Source organism: Polyodon spathula, chromosome 1 (assembly GCF_017654505.1).
Source record: "Polyodon spathula isolate WHYD16114869_AA chromosome 1, ASM1765450v1, whole genome shotgun sequence".
NCBI classification, from domain to species: domain Eukaryota; kingdom Metazoa; phylum Chordata; class Actinopteri; order Acipenseriformes; family Polyodontidae; genus Polyodon; species Polyodon spathula.
Window position 1 is genome coordinate 91,800,942 of NC_054534.1, and position 23,109 is coordinate 91,824,050.

The 23,109-nt window shown below is 35.8% G+C and overlaps 1 protein-coding gene across 2 annotated transcripts in view; it reads right to left on the minus strand.

The window, feature by feature from the left end:
• Positions 1 to 23,109, minus strand: part of LOC121324214 (COMM domain-containing protein 8-like) — a 62,923-nt gene that overhangs the window by 32,638 nt on the left and 7,176 nt on the right. For both annotated transcript variants that reach the window (XM_041265850.1, XM_041265859.1), the window contains exons 2-4: positions 17,378 to 17,533; positions 13,112 to 13,264; positions 6,292 to 6,447 (exon numbers count right to left, since the gene is read on the minus strand). In XM_041265850.1, coding sequence (XP_041121784.1) covers positions 6,292 to 6,447; positions 13,112 to 13,264; positions 17,378 to 17,533 — 465 coding nt within the window. The remainder of the gene's footprint in view (positions 1 to 6,291; positions 6,448 to 13,111; positions 13,265 to 17,377; positions 17,534 to 23,109) is intronic.

Below are 23,109 nucleotides of genomic sequence, written 5' to 3' on the forward strand. Positions count from 1 at the left end.
CTTCACTAATGCAGAACTCTATGACCAGAGAGCACATCAAGGATTCATTATGAACATTTAACAATGCATTACTTTTCCTTGAATGCTGTATTTTGTTTCTTCTTTATTCATATGTTTTTAACCTTGAAGCCTAACCTTTATTCTTCTTCCTTTGAGAATATGAATAAATGTAATAATAAATTTGGATTGTTAGGTTTCTTTTTGTCTTATAACAAATACACATTTACGATTGATTTGAAATACTTAAACATACATAATACTAATAGTTAACCTCTTTTCATCATGAATCTACGGATAATTAAGCCAGAATTGCTAGTTCTTATTGAGGTATTGTGTTTATTATGGTTAATAATTACATTATGAGCTATAATGGGTATTTTCTTTAATGTTAATTTGCGAGGACATAGTTGTGACATAAATCCTAGATATACAACGTAAATATGCATAATAGCATTCAGTTCTGTTTTGGAGTTAATATTGCACTAGTAGGATACAGCACTTTAAAAGCCTCTTGTTTGTGTAGTTCTTACATTAGAAACAGTTTTGGTTGATTGATTTTCATATAAATTTTCCTGTCAGTAAATTATATTTTGTATGCAGTATTGTGTCTTTTTCTTTCTTTCAAACCTTGTGATAACCTATCATGTTACATTAGCCTATGTGTAAATACACTAAAAAAAAAAAAAAAAAAAAAAAAATATATATATTTTTTTTTAATAATGCACATACAGTAATACTAACTAATTACTGTGGCCGTAAATATTTCTAGATTTACAGTGTTAAATCTTTCTCTGTCAACAATCACAGATGTGGCCATTCTCCAGTTAGGTGATGCTGGGGAGAAATCCTTTGTTTAGGGGGAGGGAGTTTGGTAAGTGTACCGTCCTTGCCAACGTTACACTACCCCACACACCATCCTGTTTTGAACAGAAGTTGAAACTAGACCACTAAGCATCTGGGACTGCTTTTAAATGGCTGGACTGTGAGAGTGAGCTGGAACACTAAAGATAGAAAGGGCTCCTGGCTGGTTTTGGAAATAATTAAATATAGATAAAAAGGAAGCCTTGAAATTACAGAACCTCACCGAGTACAGTATATAAAAGCTTCCACCTGACAGTGTCAGATATACTATACATCTAAATTTGTTTATCCATTTATGAAAAAAAAGATAAAGAATAAAGTTTAAATTAACTAAGAGAACCCTGTCCCTTTTTACTGGCAAGGCAAGAAGCAACCATAGACATATTATTCTTCCCATTTCTACGGGCTTTACTGGGTGGTTACAAGTCCCTTGGATACTCTGCTCTGCTGTAGTTTAAAAAAAAACAAAAAAAAAACTTTTGTTTCACTATTTATTGATAAAGAACAACTCCTTTCATGTAGTAAGCTTCATTATACTATAAAATTACTCTCAATTTTGAAAAAAAAATAATAATGGAAAATGAAAAAACACAGATGAACAACAACATTTTGGACAATTTTCAAAGGACTACATATTTTATTTTATTTTATATGAATGCAGCAAATGCTGAGTTTGACTGTACCTGAACACAATTAGATTATTATTTTTGTTTCTATATGAAAATATTGTATTTTAATTCTAATTAGGATCCATGTACTGGCTCAAAACACACAAATAAAATAAATAAATAAATAAATAGATAAAACACATTTTGAGACTCATGTTAAAGAAAAGGACCCTGACATTTCTAAACTCAAAGTGCAGTAATTATTTGCCGCACTGCCGAAGCAATTTAGTATGTGCGGCAAAATAGCTCAGCACATCTGAGGCAGAGTCTGGTAGGAGACAAGCAACAGATGCTGCCCTATACTCATGGCTGAATGATCTTTATCTATGGCAGTGACTGTCCAGAATCCTGCGGTGACCACTCCTGCAAGGAGGCTGTGGATTCTGCTTAAGTAGTTGTTGTCCTGCTATGTGGTTGCTCTTTACTGCTTGCGTATGTAATGCATAATAGTGCCATATAAAACAGTAAGATTTTTTATTTAAACTCCCGCAGTCGCACTACACATTCCCTAAAAATCAACGTATGCTCACATTTATAAAATAAATGCTAAATATGAATCTCTATAACATATTCATACTTCAAGGGTAAATGTTTGTCTATAGAGGTTTCTATCTGTACTACAATAATTCTTATGACCGAATGTTTCAAGTAATGGCTCTAACAGGTACCTAGATTATTTTAGATACTTTGGGCAATCATAAGACAATCCATTATTGTATAAATCTTTGGTTATTTTAAGAACAAAATACAGTTTTATATTAAACTGTTAGCCTTTAATAGGACCCAGAACCAACTAAATAATTTGTATCAGACAATACCACTAAGAAATATGCATCACCCAATTATCCTTTTGGTCTGGGGTTAACAACTAAAATAACTGTTAAGGTTATAATATACTAATAACATATATGATGAAACTGCAATACAAATAAACAGCTTGTGGAGCTGCAGAGAAGCTGTGCAGCCTCAGCATAATTATACAGCTACAATAGCTAGTACAAAAGTATATGGAGGGAGGCAATGTAAAGCAATTAATGAGTGATTCTTTTGTTTTTCCATTAGGCATCAGCCCCGGCTGATTGCCATCTGCTAAGATATGTGGTGCTTGGAAGGCAGTCAGTGTCAGGCAGACATCTAACGTATAGATTAGCTGGTAAAAATAAATAAATAAATAAATAATCAAGATACAGTATACAGTATCGTTTAACATAAAGTGTGCTGCACATAAACAATGATAGGGCAGTGTTGCCATTTGTAATGGTGAAGGACAGAGAATAAGCTGTTAAGGAAATGAGGAAAAACTTCAGTCACATGAGTGAACCAGAAAGGCGCAATGGGTACAGTCTGCCAATTGGTTCACATAAGGTGTATTGCATACACATGGATCTCACCTTTAACCACTTCAACACCATGATGTAAGCATGTATGTCAAATGAAAACCCACGTACAGTACCATGCCGAACGTGCGTACGTCAAGTTTCTCATTCTATTCTGTGAGTGGTTTCTCAGTCTAGCATTTCAGGTTTTATTCTCCAAGGCAGTGCTAGTACTGTGGAATATGCAGTGAGGATCAGGTGACATTTGTATGCAATTGCGTGTCGTGTAGAGATTCCAATCTACCTGTGGGCGTTTAGAAAACTGAGATACATTGTGGGAAGATATTAAACTTTTACAAGTATATATATATATATACACACACACAAAAAAACATATTTTTTATACACACACACATATATATATATAGATATATATATATATATATATATATATATATATATATATATATATATATATATATATATATACAGCTCTGGAAAAAATTAAGAGACCACTGCAAAATTATCAGTTTCTCTGGTTTTACTATTTATAGGTATGTGTTTGGGTAAAATGAACATTTTTGTTTTATTCTATAAACTACTGACAACATTTCTCCCAAATTCCAAATAAAAATATTGTCATTTAGAGCATTTATTTGCAGAAAATGACAACCGGTCAAAATAACAAAAAAGATGCAGTGTTGTCAGACCTCGAATAATGCAAAGAAAATAAGTTCAGATTCATTTTTAAACAACACAATACTAATGTTTTAACTTGGGAAGAGTTCAGAAATCAATATTTGGTGGAATAACCCTGATTTTCAAGCACAGCTTTCATGCGTCTTGGCATGCTCTCCACCAGTCTTTCACATTGATGTTGGGTGACTGTATGCCACTCTTGGCGCAAACATTCAAGCAGCTCGGCTTTGTTTGATGGCTTGTGACCATCCATCTTCCTCTTGGTCACATTCCAGAGGTTTTCAATGGGGTTCAGGTCTGGAGATTGGGCTGGCCATGACAGGGTCTTGATCTGGTGGTCCTCCATCCACACCTTGATTGACCTGGCTGTGTGGCATAGAGCATTGTCCTGCTGGAAAAACCAATCCTCAGAGTTGGGGAACATTGTCAGAGCAGAAGGAAGCAAGTTTTCTTCCAGGACAACCTTGTACTTGGCTTGATTCATGCGTCCTTCACAAAGACAAATCTGCCCGATTCCAGCCTTGCTGAAGCACCCCCAGATGAGTCCAATTTTCAGCTTTGCCCAACACCTGGTCATCTAATGTTTAGGCGGAGACCTGGAGAGGCCTACAAGCCACAGTGTCTCGCACCCACTGTGAAATGTGGTGGAGGATCAGTGATGATCTTGGGGTGCTTCAGCAAGGCTGGAATCAGGCAGCTTTGGTTTTTCCAGCAGGACAATGCTCCATGCCTCACAGCCAGGTCAATCAAGGTGTGGATGGAGGACCATCAGATCAAGACCCTGTCATGGCCAGCCCAATCTCCTGACCTGAACCCCATTGAAAACCTTTGGAATGTGATCAAGAGGAAGATGGATGGTCACAAGCCATCAAACAAAGCCGAGCTGCTTGAATGTTTGCGTCAAGAGTGGCATACAGTCACCCAACATCAATGTGAAAGACTGGTGGAGAGCATGCCAAGACGCATGAAAGCTGCGCTTGAAAATCAGGGTTATTCCACCAAATATTGATTTCTGAACTCTTCCTAAGTTAAAACATTAGTATTGGTCTGACAACACTGCATCTTTTTTGTTATTTTGTTATTTTGACTGGTTGTCATTTTCTGCAAATAACTGCTCTAAATGACAATATTTTTATTTGGAATTTGGGAGAAATGTTGTCAGTAGTTTATAGAACAAAACAAAAATGTTCATTTTACCCAAACACATACCTATAAATAGTAAAACCAGAGAAACTGATAATTTTGCAGTGGTCTCTTAATTTTTTCCAGAGCTGTATATATGTATGTATGTATGTATGTATATATATATATATATATATATATGTATATATATATATATATATATATATATATATATATATATATATATATATAATATTTTTTGTTTTATTATTATTTTTTGTTTTATTATTAGTTTTACTTGTTTAGTTGTAGTTTGCCCCATAATATCTCCGATTCGAAGGGCAGCCTTAGCATCTTCCACAGCTTTCGTTGCCGTCCATTTTCTTCCAGTTTTCAACACAGATGCTGCCTCCCTTACGCATTTGTCACGTGAATCTACTAATGTCATTTCCAGTCGGACTTTGGCGCACTTAAACTCCTCGGTTAGAGCAGAGATTGGTAGCTGCAGTATTCCTTTACCATAAAGTCCCACTCTGCTGACGCAACGTGGAACTCCCAACCATTTCCTGATGTATGAACTGATTAAAGCTTCCAGCTTCTCAACTGTTGTCAAGGAAACCTCGTACACAGTCAATGGCCACAGCAGTCTTGGCAGTAGATCAAACTGAAAGCACCAGAGTTTCAGTTTGCCTGGTAAAGCGCTGCTCTCTATGCTCTTCAACCTTTCCACTGCTTGTTGTCTAACGTCTCACACACGAACTATGTCCTTTAGATCCCCGTCGTACCATCTCCCTAGACTTTTCACTGGCTTCTCGGACACTGTTGGTATTGCCTCACCATTAATGTAGAACCTTTTATCTACTACTTTACTTTTAATTATAGAGATGTGCCTTGATTTAGTGGGCTTGAATTGCATTCGTGCCCATTCAATGTTATTGGTTAATTTGCCCAATAACCAATTAGTGCAGGCTATTGTTGTAGTCGTTGTTGTCATGTCATCCATGTATGCTCGAATTGGTGGTAGTCGCATTCCAGAAGCCAATCGCTCTCCTCCCACTACCCATTTTGATGCCCTTATAATTACTTCCATTGCCATGGTAAAAGCCAGTGGAGAAATGGTACATCCTGCCATTATTCCAACTTCTAGGCATTGCCATGTAGTGATGAATTCTGAAGTTGAAAATTATTAAAGCTGAAATTATTATTGTTTTCAAAATTTGGTACCTATGAAGGGGTTTCATTTTTACATCTGGAGTTGAAGTGGTTAAAGCCTGTTCTAGGTCTGTTACCACGGTCCTTTAGAATGTCCTAATGACAGTCTGAATTTGGCTTTAAAGCTCAGATATTGATTAGCCTTGCAAGAAAGGCTGTAGAGGGGTAATATGGAGTATATTAGAAAAATGTGAAATATAATCTGGTGATCCTACCACTAGATTACAGTACTTCCAAACTATACATCATGCATATGTTGAACACCAAAAAAAAAAAAAAAAACCTTAATAGTTTACAGTTCCTTATGCATTAAAGGTATTGGGAAGAAAGCAATACATGGAAACAAAATGACCCAGAAATCAACTAAACCTTCAGAAGTAAATTAGATCTTTGTAGTTTTGAAGAAAATGTACCTTATTTGCTGCCTCTAATGTGTTTATCAGACTATGCAGCTCTTCCCTGTTCATTTCTATGGACACTGGCTTCAGAGTTCCATTTTCTTTGACATCCAAGTCAAGGTTCAACAGTGGCATCTGAAGTGAAGAGATCTTATCGCTCGACAAAGCTAGCTGAAAGAGACAGAAAGCAGAACAATGTGATCCACAAAAAAGGGATTTAAAACACAGTGAAAGCCAAACAATAACCAACATTTTCTTTTTGCTTTTGTTTTGTTTAATCAAACCGATATCAAACTGTTACAGTGATAGTGTTACCTATTAGTACCAAGTTTTGGCACTGGTTTTAACAAAAACAATATCTTAACAACTAAAATGTTGCGTATTAAAGAATGTTTAAGGTAATTTATGTTTATTACCTGTTAATAACTATCTTAACAACACGTTAAATATATTTGTTTATTATGATGATTTATCCATATTATATTTTGCATAAGGTTTACATGTTCAATCTCTGTCACCGTTTTATAACAACATCATGTTTCTAGCATATGACTTCACATCTGACTCATAGAACTGTAAACAAATATAGCCAGAATTTCGGTTTACAACAAAATTCACGTCATGTTGAACAGTTAGATCTTGTTTAAATATAGCAGAATCCGCACAGAGGAACACCTCGTGAACACTTTATCTAACGGAACACCCCTGTGGTGAAACTGATTTTTCCCATTGTAAATGCTCCGCCTAAAGGAACAGGAACTTTGCTTAAAAGAATACCTTCTTGGTACTGAAACACTTGGTAGTGTTTCATTCACAGTGGATACAGTACTTTTTGTAAAAAAGCGACTTGTCATTTTGAGAATGTCTTTAGGGATACCGATTGGTTTAAATCTTTCCAAACAGCCTCATATCATTGAATTATTTTGTATTCTGACTTTCACCAGTGCACCTCATCGCTACAAAATAGCATGTAAAGAAATGGCAAAATTTGCCGCTGTTTCTCTTGCAACACAAAGTTGGAAATTGTTCAAGCTCTTGAAAAAAACCTGAATCAGAAACAAAGTTGTCAATCAATTTGGTCTTACTTCACTGAAAGATTGAGTTCAATTTGGTTGCTTCACCACTCTGTTAAATAATGTGCATGTCTTGTATACTGCTGCTGCATTTTGTAATGTGTGTAGGGGTAGTGTATTTTACTTTCACAGCTAGTTTATTAACATTGCCATTGTGATAGACCACAACACACCCGCCAGCAAATTTCATAGTACATAGCGATTCAAGCTTTTTTGACCGTGTTGTTTTGCTTCAGTTTTATTAATGTAAGTTTGTCTATTACTTTATTATTATAGTATATTAACATACACTTGCCTATTGTTTTGCTTTTATTTATTCAATAAATTTCTTATGTTGATGTACATGCATCATGACAAATAATACATATGTATTTACTTATTGATTCATATTGTGTCTGGTAGCTAACTCCATCTTAAAGACACTTCGCTTGCTTCCCAAGGGGTCTTCTCTTAGCCTAAGACCACTGTACAAACTTTTGTACAACAAAAGTATACTTTTAAAAAAAAACAAAAAAAAAAAACAATTTACAGTGATATTTGCTTTACTTGTTAAAATTCATGTCAGTTGAAAATTCACCCAGCAAATGAAAATTCTTCTCGTCATATGATTGTTATACCACTATCTATTGCAAATAATTTTTTTCTCACATTGCAGTAATACAAGGATATTCCCAGACTGCAGAAATCCATCTGCCACAAGCTACTCTTTTTGATGTGCAACACACTTTCAGCTTGTCCCTTTAGTGAACAGTAAAAAGCAAAAGTATTAATATTAAAGCAGTGTAAGTGGATGTGGCAGCAATTGATTGATTTAGTTATTGCTTCATTGTGTTACCAATCTAATGGTGCATCCCTAAATTTCATGTTTTTAAGTTTCTGAACTGACATTTCATCAAAAAAAACACACAAAAAAAAAAAAAAAAAAAAAAACACAAGGAACCAAGCAATATAGTTACCACAGCAATCAAACCAATGCCAACTCATGTAACATTTTTACTCAAGCAAACCAGGTCTGCTGAAAATGACAGTGGGAAACAACCATGTGTTCTGTTTGGTATATAGTATCACCCTAAAAATATTGGGATATATATATATATTATATTATATATATATATATATATATATATATATATATATTATATATATATATATATATATATATATATATATATATATATATATATAGTGCCATGAAAAAGTATTTGCCCCCTGTCTGATTTTCTGCATTTTTGCATATTTTTGACACTGAATGTTATCAGATCTTCAACCAAAATCTAATATTAGATAAAAGGGACCCTGAGTGAATAAATAACACAAAATTTTGACTATTATATATTATAGATATATATATTATATATATCCCCTATTATATATATATATTCAGTAAATAAAAAGATTCTTACAATTACACCCAATTGGGAATGGTTGAAAAAATTAAACCTTGGACACACACAACCAGCCATTAGACTCAATAACTGGTTACGCCACCTTTAGCAGCAATAACTGCAACCAAACACTTCTTGTAGTTATTGATCTGTCTTACAGCGCCGTGGAGGAATTTTGGCCCACTCCTTCATGCAGAACTGCTTCAATTCAGTGACATTTGTGGGTTTTTTCGAGCATAAACTGCTCGTTTCAGGTCCTGCCACAACATCTCAGTGGGGTTTAGGTCTGGACTTTGACTAGGCCATTCCAAAACTTTAAGTTTCTTGTTCTTCAACCATTCTAATGTAGACTTGCTTGTTTGTTTCGGATCATTGTCTTGATGGATGACCCTGCTGGCCTTCAGCTTCAGTTCACGGACGGATGGCCTGACATTCTCCTGTAGAATTCTCTGTTACAGAGCAGAATTCATGGTTCAATGATGGCAAGTAGTCTAGGTCCTGACGCAACAAAGCATCCCCAAATCATGACACTACCATCACCATGCTTGACCGTTGGTATGAGGTTCTTATTGTGGAATGCAGCGTTTGGTTTTCGCCAGATATAACAGGGCCCATATTGGCCAAAAAGTTCCACTTTTGACTCATCTCCCAAACTTTCTCCAGTTGGACAATATGGCTCTGACTGTGGTTTGGTGGAGCCCCAAAGCTTTAGAAATGGCTTTGTAACCCTTTCTAGACTGACAGGCATCAACAACTTTTTTCCGCAGGTCTACAGGAATTTCCTTTGATCGTGGCACAGTGTGCCTCTAGAACCTGTGTGCTGACAACTTCACTCTGATGGTTAGTCAGATTTATATTGGGCAGGGCTGGCCTACATCAGGCCTGATTGTTAACCAAAGTATTCAAACAGCTGACCCAAGCTATCCCTATAATTTGGTTGAGTTAACCAGGGGGTCAATAACTTTTTCACATCTGAAAATTGCACGTTTGATTACCTTGCACACAGACTCCCTCTATATACTACTACAACCCACAAAAAGATCTGACCAAATTCAATGTGAAAAATGTGCAAAAATACAGAAAATCACACAGGGGGCAAATACTTTTTCACGGCATATATATATATATATATATATATATATATATATATATATATATATATATATATATATATATATATATATATATATAAACATTGTACATATACTGTGCTAGGGATGCAATGGTTGTGATTTTCACAAAACAAAACTGAACTGACATTTTAATAAAATTCCAAATTTAAATTTAAATTTAAAAACTTTAATTTCAGTTTTCCCAGCTGAAAGAGTTGATCAAGAACTGAATTGATCACAACTGACTTGCATCCCTAATATACACTGTAACAGTAGGTGGGCAGAATACTGTACATATGGACCAGCAAAAGCAACCAATGCGGTACAGGTGAATAAAGTAACAACCAATATCCTATAGATCAATCCATTGACATTTATTAGGTCAAATTGCTTTAAATGACAGACTCAGGTTGGGCTACTTCATCTCCATCTAACACCTCTGGTACAATAATCGTCCCTCGGTTCATCCAGCAGGAGTGGTTATGTCCAGCTAGGGATCTAAACAAGATGGTTACCTGAGAAATTAATAACATCAGCCAAAGAGGTTTGCTTTTATCTGAGAGTACAGGGCATAGCGAGTCCCAGTGTCTGTAATACATTATATTAGTGATTCACTCTATCAAGAGTTGCTGAAGGTTCCCGTCTCTTTCTTACACTACATCCCTATGGGTGGAAGCTCTCTGTCTATGCTTGCTCATTGCCAGTCTGCTTACCATAATAAAAAAAGGGTGCATCCACACTTATAAAGGGGAAGCACTCGACGAAAGCAGAATCATTATATCTTTCAAAGTCTAACACGATACACTGGAGAAGTTCTTCTACCTATGTTTCTGTCATTTTTGGCAATGTACAATGACATCCCCATATGTCTGTTCACACGTTGCAATGCCTTATTTTGGATTATGTAGACATTACCAATATACAGAGCTGAATACCACGTGTTAAAAGAATAAACCTAAAGGAAGGTCCCAAAATGAATCGTACATATTCTTGGCTTTTAATTTGGTTGGTTCATTCTTCAGGTCCTTAATTCAGTTGTCATCTACCTTACACTAGCTATGAACCTCCAAAATGTTTAATTTGTAGCTGAAGCTACCACAAAAACTAGACAAAAATGGTTACAAATTCATTATACTATAGGCTCTATACCAATAGAAATGACAGTAGGAAACCTCAACGGCAGCTTTAAACACGCTTGTTTTTTTATTTGTTTTTATAACAGTGTTTCTCATATATTTCTTATGAGGGAAGCCTCATAAGTTTACTAGCAGATAAATCAAATCGTAGTAGGACATAATTCCTTCTCCCATTGGAGGTAGGGTTATAATAAAAGAGGCTGATTATTGTAATATTTCCAAAAGGCTGGCATATGCCTCCAAGACAGAGGATTTTCCACTGAGAAACCATATTGTTGAGCTTAGCCTCATGCAACCTAAACCGCTTGACAAAAAGAAATGTGTATAACCATTTTGTATGTTACTGATATCATGTGGCTAAAAAAAACAAAAAAAACAGTAAAAGTAACATTAATGAAATTACCCCATTTTAACACCGTGTGAACAGGCTGGCTGTAGAGTGACGTCAGGCCGGAAAGGAGTACACAAGCAGACAGTACTGGCAGGGGAAACTGAGACGCTGCGACGCTCAATGTGTTTGTTGTAAAATAAAAAGTTTAAAACAGACAAAAACACTTTGTAAAAGAAAATGGCACGTTGGTCAAAACAGACAGACAAACAAAACGAACAGACACTAACAAACAGGGTGGACGAACGCTAAACACAGGAACAAGTACAGTGCTGGTGCTTCCAGCACTCGTATCAGTTATTTTCTTTATCATTTTATTTTACTCTCCTCACCCCCTTCCGTTCTTTTGCCCTGAACACACAACCCCGAATGAGTAAAATGTGCATCTATATATACTGTTGTGCCGGGATTCAATTACTAATTAATTATTCACCTGAATCCCAGCCCGTGAACTAATTTGTGCAACTCCGTGCTTACATACTATTAAATACTTTAAATGCACGAGAAGTGATTCACGTGAAGTGCAATCCCCCCCTCCTAAATACAATTATATTTTAAATCACTTGTGCTACACAGATCCATTTATATCCCATGCACCAATACCTATGCAGCAACATTAACACACCACACGCAACATAACACAAAATACACACAGGGGCGGATCACGCTGCCACACACCGCCAAAAAATTTCACCTCTGTACAATTCCAAAATATTTTAAAATAATGTATGACTAATGTGGAACACAAATTTACCGCTCATAGTCTTCCACCAATGTTCCACTGTCAAAACCCTTCTAACACAACAACAACAACAACAACAACATCATCATTAATGCTTAGCTCCACTCAAGATGAGCCTTTTCTTGACAGGCCTGCAAGTCATTGAAGTGTTGCTTATGGCTGTACATTGACGAGTTTATATTCTCAAAGAGAAATATCTCAGGAGAAAAACAATGTTGTTATTTGACTCTTTTAGCATGACAGTATATTGCCCAACCACCTTAAAAGAAAATAGATAGACCAGTGTTCCATTTTTCTTTTTTTTTTTAATTCAGCAAGCAAACCTATATATGCTAAATTTGGCAACCCACCTGTGCATGTCAAACAGACTGTGACAATCCATACTAAAATGATGATGATCATGACCCAAAAAGCACATTTAATACTTATCCATGGCACTCCTTTTCATTATGCTGCTTTACATATACAGTATGCGTATTCGATGGGGGGGGGGGTTAAAAAAAATCTCTGATAGTCTCTGTTGTTTAAACGCATTGGATACTACTTTGTGTGTACAGTTACATTTAACATTGTTTAGGTATGCCTGCTGTAACTTGCAACTACTGAGTGAGGCTTAGCTTTGAACAAGATGTACCATCTCATTGAGGCCAGGTAAGGAAGTTACATTTGTAATGAACAAACAATTACAACTCTATTATCACATTTTTATGTTTATTTTTGGTCAAATCGAGCAGATTTTTCTACCAGTAATTAGAATAATGACTGAACATGTGTTTGATATGGTTACTGGGCACTGCAAACACTGGTACAGCATTGCAGAAAGTCTTGCTTGCTAGTTCAGTAGATACCATTTCTTTTTCCAAAGCAAAACTCCCCAGAGAAATGTGACTTTTAACCATAACCCTATTTAGTCCAGGCCAACATTCAACCTGTTTGCCGTCACTGATACTAGTGCATACATTCCATTTACAAAGGCCAATTCATGCTTTCATACCATACCTTTAACTGCCAGTCAAAGTCCTGCAACTGGGCCGATGAAACTGTGTTTGTTTTTTCAACCAGTGCCTGTCTGATCTCGTCTTTTCTGCCCTTCAGGCATTTCAACACTACATCTTGATAACTGGAGCTGAGTCCAGTTAGGGATTGTACCACCTAAAAAATAATATGATTAATGCAATTTCAATTATCAAAACACATACACACACACACACACACGGTGCCTTGCAAAAGTATTTAGACCCCTGACCAATTCTCTCATATTACCGAATTACAAATGGTACATTGAAATTTCGTTCTGTTTGATATTTTATTTTTAAACACTGAAACTCAGAATCAATTATTATAAGGTGACACTGGTTTTATGTTAGGAAATATTTTTAAGAAAAATAAAAAACTGAAATATCTTGTTTGCATAAGTATTCAACCCCTGCGATGTGGAAGCTCCCAGTTTGCACTGATGAAAGAAATTGCCCTAAAACTCAGCGCTCAAACAAGGAGACTTGTGAGAGAAGCCACAGAGAGGCCAACAATCACTTTGAATGAGCTACAGATTTCAGTGGCTGGGAGTGGAGTAATGGTGCACCAGTCAACATAAGAACATAAGAAAGTTTACAAACGAGAGGAGGCCATTCGGCCCATCTTGCTCGTTTGGTTGTTAGTAGCTTATTGATCCCAAAATCTCATCAAGCAGCTTCTTGAAGGATCCCAGGGTGTCAGCTTCAACAACATTACTGGGGAGTTGATTCCAGACCCTCACAATTCTCTGTGTAAAAATTGCCTCCTATTTTCTGTTCTGAATGCCCCTTTGTCTAAACTCCATTTGTGACCCCTGGTCCTTGTTTCTTTTTTCAGGCTGAAAAAGTCCCTTGGGTCGACACTGTCAATACCTTTTAGAATTTTGAATGCTTGAATTAGGTCGCCACGTAGTCTTCTTTGTTCAAGACTGAACAGATTCAATTCTTTTAGCCTGTCTGCATATGACATGCCTTTTAAGCCCGGAATAATTCTGGTCGCTCTTCTTTGCACTCTTTCTAGAGCAGCAATATCTTTTTTATAGCGAGGTGACCAGAACTGAACACAATATTCAAGATGAGGTCTTACTAGTGCATTGTACAGTTTTAACATTACTTCCCTTGATTTAAATTCAACACTTTTCACAATGTATCCGAGCATCTTGTTAGCCTTTTTTATAGCTTCCCCACATTGTCTAGATAAAGACATTTCTGAGTCAACAAAAACTCCTAGGTCTTTTTCATAGATTCCTTCTCCAATTTCAATATCTCCCATATGATATTTATAATGTACATTTTTATTTCCTGCGTGCAGTACCTTACACTTTTCTCTATTAAATGTCATTTGCCATGTGTCTGCCCAGTTCTGAATCTTGTCTAGATCATTTTGAATGACCTTTGCTGCCGCAACAGTGTTTGCCACTTCTCCTACTTTTGTGTCGTCTGCAAATTTAACAAGTTTGCTTACTATACCAGAATCTAAATCATTAATGTAGATTAGGAATAGCAGAGGACCTAATACTGATCCCTGTGGTACACCGCTGGTTACCACACTCCATTCTGAGGTTTTTCCTCTAATCAGTACTTTCTGTTTTCTACATGTTAACCACTCCCTAATCCATGTACATGTGTTTCCTTGAATCCCAACTGCGTTCAGTTTGAGAATTAATCTTTTGTGCGGGACTTTATCATATCAAGAGCTCTGCATAACACTGGCCTGTATGGGAGGGAGGTAAGAAAGAAACTGTTTCTCAAAAAGTACTACCTGAAAGCACGTCTGGAGTTTGCCAGAAAGCATGAGAGTGACCCAGCTGCGATGTGGGAAAAGGTTTTGTGGTCAGATGAGACCAAGATAGAGTTTTTTGTTCAAAACTCAAAGAGCTATGTGTGGCGCAAACCTAACACTGCCCATGCCTCAAGACACACCATCCCTACAGTGAAGTATGGTGGTGGCAGCATCATGCTGTGGGGATGCTTCTCATCAGCAGGGACTGGGCATCTTTTTACAATTGAAGGAAGAATGGATGGAGCAAAATACAGGAAAATACTGCAAGAGAATCTGCTTCAGTCCGCTAAAAAACTGAAGCTTGGGAGGAAACTCACCTTTCAGCAGGACAATGATCCCAAGCACAAGGCCAAAGCAACACTGGAGTGGCTCAAGAACAAAAAGGTGAATGTCCTACAGTGGCCCAGTCAAAGTCCTGATCTCAATCCCATTGAGAATCTGTGGCACTATTTGAAAATTGCGGTCCACAAGCGTCGTCCAACCAACCTGAACAACCTGGAGCAAATCTGCCAAGAAGAATGGGCCAAAATCACTCCGACACTGTGTGCAAAGCTGGTACATGCTTACCTCAAAAGACTTAAAGCTGTTATTGCAGCGAAAGGTAGCTCTACCAAATATTAATGTGTGGGGTTGAATACTTATGCAAGCAAGATATTTCAGTTTTTTATTTTTCTTAAAAATATTTTCCAACATAAAACCAATGTCACCTTACAATAATTGATTTTGAGTTTAAGTGTTTTAAAATAAAATATTGAACAGAACGAAATTTCAATGTACCATTTGTAATTCAGTAATATGAGAGAATTGGTCAGGGGTCTGAATACTTTTGCAAGGCACTGTATATATATATATATATATATATATATATATATATATATATATATATATATATATATATATATATATATATATATATATATATATATATGTACACACACTACCGTTCAAAAGTTTGGGGTCACTTAGAAATGTCCTTGTTTTCCATGAAAACATACATGAAATTAATTTGAATAGGAAATATAGCAAAATGAATAGGAAATATAGTCACTGACAAGGTTAGAAATAATGATTTTTAATTGAAATAATAATTGTGTCCTTCAAACTTTGCTTTCGTCAAAGAATCCTCCATTTGCAGCAATTACAGCCTTGCAGACCTTTGGCATTCCAGTTGTCAATTTGTTGAGGTAATCCGAAAAGATTTCCCCCCATGCTTCCTTCCTTCCTTCCTTTCACTCAGTTTAAGATTCCAATTAAATTGAAGTTAAACAAGAACGCCTTTTTCAGCAGTTTTCAATATTTATATTCATCCATAAAACATTAAAAAGCTCAGTCAGAATTCTAAGGACTACTATAACTAACTTGGTCAAGTAGATAACAGTTTAAACTAGTGCCTTCAGTGTTCAGGACTAGTTTGTCAGTTTGACTTAATTATCGCATGTACTTTTCAAATTCAGTACCTTTGGGATGATTGGTATTTATTTTTTCTAATGCATGAAGATGTGTGAAATAATTAAACTAAGACTAAGGACCTTTGAAAGGTAAAAGAGCTTCTGCTCTTTCTGATGTAAAACATGGGCACCGGCCACATTTAAAACCATTAACATATGTGCTCACAATATGGAGCTAATTTGGTTAACTACATTTAGAACCAAAAAATATACATGTTGATAGATACTACAGTTCAAAGCTAAAGTTTGTAAAAACATGAATAATTTGTATAGTTATTGAAGAACTAATGTCACCTTATTTGTAATATTTTAATACCAAAAATGAGACAGAGAAAGAAAAATGGCATTCTGCCCAGGTTTGTTCTTCACTAGTATTTAGTGATTACAAAACTTTCACACTGTCACTGCAATCTGCATAGCAGCTGCCTCTGCCAGCCACAGTGATGAAAGGTGACTTCACATTTTGTAAAAAATGTCATATCCTCACTGAATTTAAAATACAGTAAGCTTTCAACACTTTATTTATAGAATAATATTCATCACCCTTGTATTATATCATCAGACTAGAGTAGCTGCTACAGCAGGTGTATCAGCATTGACAAAAAACAGTGCATGTGTTTCCGGGCTACATTATGCAAGGACACAATTAGATTTTATTGGAACAATGGCACATTCTAAAAGTTGTTTTGACAACATCTGTCATGCTGGTTTGCCAATGGCCAGTTATGTTTTTTCTTTCTTTCATAGTATAGATACTGCATACAGAAGCATAATGTTTCACTTTCAGATCAGCAAACAGGCAAAACCGGACAGTACTAGTATTGCAATGAAAACCTCGCCTCCTGCATTGCAATCTCTAGGTCATTTCTGCTTCTCAGGCATGACCAAACTACTTCTAGCAGTGTCTGAACAAGACATTTTGAAGTAACTGGTCTGAAATGACCCCGGTAGCAATAACACAAAATTAAGAATGAACAAAGTAGTATTGTGTTAATAAAACAGTCTAACACCCTACTCTTACCTCTTCACTGGATAGTTGTTTTCCAACAGCTGTCTTAAAAACACAAGTAAGAGCGTCAATCATTTCCATCCATTCGGTCAGGCTCCAAAAGCTACCATAGTCCTGAAACCGAGGGAGATCACGTCCACAGACGCCATCTATCAATCTGTGAAGCAGCTGAGAAAAATAAACACAATGCATCCCTTAATTACACTAAAACAGTTTTAATCCTGAATGTTATCCTTCCAAATCTCAAACATATATTTAATATCTATCAATTAGGTCACAGCAAATAAAAAAGTGGTCTTTTGATTTTACATTTCAGGTGCAAGCAAGAGCTACAGCTCTTCCAAGTGGGAAATGTGTTTGTTTTGTTCAGTTTAATCAAAGATTATATCTTGTCCAGGATTACAACTTCACCGTTCACTGCCGAGGACACAAGCAAATTGAAATTAAAACTATTTGAAATCAAAAGTATAAACAAAAGACAAGACATATAAACTCATTTAAAATTTGGTGGGTTTAGTTAGTTTTTATAACAACAGGTTCTACATTAAATCAAACTGTCAGATTGTTATTGATTGCTACTCAATAACCGTGTAAACAAGGGACATCGTGACGATGTTTGTTTTGGGTGAAGTAAACAACGTATTATTTTTGTATTCAATTACCTAATGACTTAGAACTTCTTAAAGGGAATAAATGTACTCAGAAAATTTGACTAGCAACACATCCCATTAAAACTCACTCTGTTACAGTCATGTTTGCCATTTTTATACAGAATATTATGTGGTAAAATAATCACACACCTGTAGCTTACTGTATTTTACAAAAGTTTTGTTTTGTGCCCCAGGTTGATTAAATATCCCCTTTGCTATCAAGCCAAACATTCCTGTGCTTGTTTTAATTGGCCAATTTGTTACTGGCTTGGAGACATTTAAATTCAAATTGAAATGCAACATTGGTTGATACATTGGGTAAGCCTTTGAAAATGCATAACTGAAGCAGGACTGTAAGGCTAGGTACAATTATCTGAGTCAAAGTGCAAATTCACAAAGCCTTTACCCCAAAGTAATTTCTAAATCATGCCGGATTTTCCAAACCTAAATTTACCGTTAGATTGATTGATGGCTGCTGATAATTTTGCACTTAGAGCAAGGATGTGTGATGCCTCCCTATACATACAAATAGACGTATACAAAAATAGAATACTGGATCCAATAAATGATCACCATATTGCCTTTATTTGTAACAATGTGTTTACTGTGACACCAAAAAATGAAGCAAAACAAATACAACAATAATAATTAAGGAAAAAAAACAAGCCGATCTCATCAGAGCTACAACTTGTAAAATAGGTTAGATTTCAGCATGATAAAAAGGATACACATCCTGACCATACAATAAGTGGTAAGGTTTTATCAGTGTTAAATGTACACACTTACGCAAATGAGATTTATTCTATATTGGACAACAATTACAAGGGTAGTATTAAAATAAAGTGTGCAAATACTTACCTTTTATATTTTGATGTATTTATCTATTAACACTAGAACCGGCATGCAGGTCAATTTGACCCATTTTGGATTTAAAATGTTAATTACTCTTCTACTGCAAATCTTATGTGTGTGTCTGTTTTTGACTTTTCTAAATCTACGAATTAACTATCATGACAGTGTTTGATAGCCAGAATTGCAAAAATGATAAAGTTCTAAATCGTTCTGCCCAGAATCACCATGTGGGTCAATGTGACCCATGCACTCCAATACATGTCTTTTTTTAACATAACTTAAGGTATTCTATTTTCTTATAGAATGCAGGAAACAAGATATGCCTCCTCCTCCTAGGACATGTTTTTTAGTCTTTCTTTGTAGAATGACTACGAGACAGAGATTGCTGTGATTGTGGATTTGTACAATTGCACCAAGATGCCAACTCAGTGAAAGTCTTGTTGCTTATTTTTCAGTGTACCTAGGAGACAGAAATCCTTTGTTTTGTTCCACAAATGTAACTGGGAATATATCAGAAAGAAATATTTAGCGCTGTAACAAAGTGCACATTTTGACCTCCACAGGTTCGGAACACATTGCCAAAGGAAGGTTCGAACCTTTGATGGTACTCATTTGCATAATTTACTGGTGACTTCACCAAGCTACTTGTTTGCTTCTGGATAACATGAGCTGGAGGGGGGAGGGATGGATGGTGCTCAGTTTTCGAAATTAAAATTATTAGTGTTATAGTATATTTTGCATGTTTCAAACATATTCTACCATAGCACTTCTCTTACACTGTCTTGTACACTAGATATTCAGTACATATTTTACTGAATCACTTCAACCGCTACAGAAACCACCCCAATGCTTTGGATACTATACCCTGCTCCAATCACAGCAGCGGTGCCATACAGAGTTGCTAAGTATAACGATTGAGATTTTAATGCAACAACTGTTGTTTACATAATATGCATTGTACAAATCAAAAGATCAAATTTTGCATGCGAGTGACATATGATGTGTGATTTATAGTATCCATATATTGTCAAACAGTTTCTGTTAACAGAAAAAAAAAAAAAAAAAAAAAAAAAAAAACAGTGCATCAATGGCGCCTGACGAACCTTTGAAGGTTTAAAACAATCTTCGAATCACTAGCTAGCGAACAAAGCTTCGAACCATCAAACACAGCCCTAGAAATATTTAATCTTGACAGTAGTCATTTTGATTGGAATATGTAGTATTAGAAACAATGATTTCAGTTTTACAGTTTTGAATGTACACATACCCGTTTACACCTGTAAACAGGTATATGTTCATACCTGTTTCTTTTGAAATGTATATTTTATTATATTTTTTCACTGGTTTATAGTCGTGTTATATGTGTGCTCATTTTGAAAATAAAGCCTTTTATGTTTAATTTTCCATTTAAATACGGTGTTTCTGCAATGCAAATGTTAGATATGATGTTCAGCAGTGTTTAAGACGTTTTCCTTCAATAATGGACATGTTTGAAAAATGGACAGCTTTTATAACAGTAAAGGGGAAATCTCTGCCTTGCTTATGAATAGTCTTTTATTGATACCCTACATTAATTGCTACACTGTACATTTGAAGGTGAATTCAGATCCATTACAGTATGGATAATGCATTTTTATTTAAGGCGATCGATTAAGGTGATGTTGGAACTCCTTCAAAGCCTGGCAAGTCAGTATCACAAAATAGTGTTCAGGTTTTGTTGCTTGTCAGTTCCTGAAAGACTTTAAATGTAATTGTATGCTATTGTACTGCAAAAAAATTACAGTAAATGGGCATCTCTTAGACAGAAAAAAGTGGCAATCTATAGTGCACAATGGTGAAGAAGAAAAGGCTCCCCAAAAATGAATTGTTCCCAAAATATTTTAAGCTTAATTTACTTTGCATATTTTAAAAGCACAACAGTAAGGTTTACTTTATTTACGGATAACTAGACTTTTTATATTTTTTGACTGATCCTAGTTAAAGCTCAGACAATAATAGAAAGTACACTAGGTGTCTCATCAGCATTTTTTAAATAAAATTCAATGGTTTAAAAATAATAAATAAATACATTCTGCTTTCCAAAAGATCTGGTCCCAGATATTCAAAGCGATGCGCAATCCCCTCACAAAATTTGTGCTTGGCCAAAATTTGTGCTTTTGCATAAAAAATAATATTTTCCAACATGGCACAAAACAGTTGCGCGAAGTTGGAAAACAGCATTTTTCTGCTTAATTCGCAAATGTGATTGTGCCTATCAAAAACACCTGCGCATTCAACACCAATATAGCAGAAATGCACAAGACCTACACGTGAACACGCAGAATTGGAATACTACATGACAATGGAATGGAATGGAAACATTCTGTGCATTGCAAGCCTGTCACGCTTATCGTAAATCTTTCATTCAAATTTGGCCTTGGGAGCAATTAAAATATTTTTGTGCTTAAGTCTAAGAAATTTGCACACATGCACACATTTGAGTCTAATGTTTACCATTACCACAGGCATTAGCATGGCTAATAAGTTAAATATTTAAAGGGTCACCACAGATTCTAAGAAAATCAAACAGATGTATCTATGCTGTGATTTTTGCAGGGAAGTGAGTTTCTGATTTCTCTACTTCTGTCTCCATAATTGACAGGTGCCACACAACTATGAGTAGTACATGTTACCTATTCTAATTGATTTACATTTTTATGACTCTTGTTTTCTGTTACAGTACCATATGTTTTTTTTTTTTCTTCTCAGTATTAGCTGTGATCCCACTTATCAAACCGCTATTGCTCCCTGTCTGGACCGATCATATTTTTTTTAATGTGTTTTTTTGTAAAAATTGTTAAGTTGCCCTGGATAAGGGTGTCTGTTATAAGAAAACATTAACAACAACAATTAATAATATTAATAATCCAGCTGGAATCACCTGTTTATATATATATATATATATATATATATTATATATATATATATATATATATATATATATATATATATATATATGTCTTGATATTTAAATCTATGTGAATGCAAGGCAAGGAGGTGAAAACTGGGAAGGAGGTGAAAACAACTATATATATATATATATATATATTATATATACACACACACACACACACACACACACACACACACACACACACACACACACACACACACATACAGCCATTTCTGCTATGCTTTGTGTCTACTTCAAAGTTAAGTTAAAATAATCAAACTGAAGCTACTGTAAGAAAGAGGTAATGTAGCCCTGCATGTCTGGAAACCTATGGTTACTGTAGTGCAATGTTGTGGTTACTGTGTCAGGTGAGCCCAATTCTGTATTACTGCCTGACTAACAGGATTACCAGGAAAGCATAATGGCCACCTTTTTTGATGGATGTTGTTTCATGTATTTCTCAAAGTACGACAATGAGACCCATGAGTTACACTACCCCTCACTTAAGCATTTGTAAAATACACTGTATATTTTTTTGAACGACTCCACAGCTCCCTAACCTGTACACCAGAAATAAGTGGGTCTGTTTTAATCTCTGGAGTAATGGATCCCCATTCAGGTTTATGGTCCAGCAAAATCACAAAACTCAATTGCATCTGAATTGAGCTCCAGGTTTGAAGGCGTTGAGAAATTATTTGGGATACCTGCCCTGGCTTTCAACACACAGCAGAGGAATGCAGTCGGTTTACTACTGACATTCATCTCAATTTACAGTAAGCAGTGTTTGTTCAGTCTCCACTCCCCCTTTTATGGTGTGTGTTTACAGGAAATATTGCAAGGCTCCCCACTGACTAGAAGACAAATTGTCTTTCAAGAATGTTTCACTGCAACAAAATATCCACATGTCACTAGGCATACATGTTAGAAGGTTATGTTGACAGATCTATGTATACTATATTGTGTGGAGGTAATGAAAAACTAGTGCACAAATACTTTTTTCAAGAACACATCAATTCCTTTATTACCATAATTCACAGAGAAACAAATTCACCCTACAGCAAACAAACAAACCCGTGGTAAGAACAATTAAATAAAAAGGGTTCCAATTCTCACGTTCCCGGTGTGATCTTAATAAGACCTCCTCCACGGCTGGCCCAAAGGTATGTCCTGGGGATATAGGCGCGTCAAGCAGCGCGGCCTTATTATTATCAAGAACTCTAGCTTGTGACAGGCACAGCTGTCTACAAGCCACGATCAAGCTATCCAGGCTCCGGCCAAGAGCTTGCCTTTGGAGATCGGAGTTCTGCAGC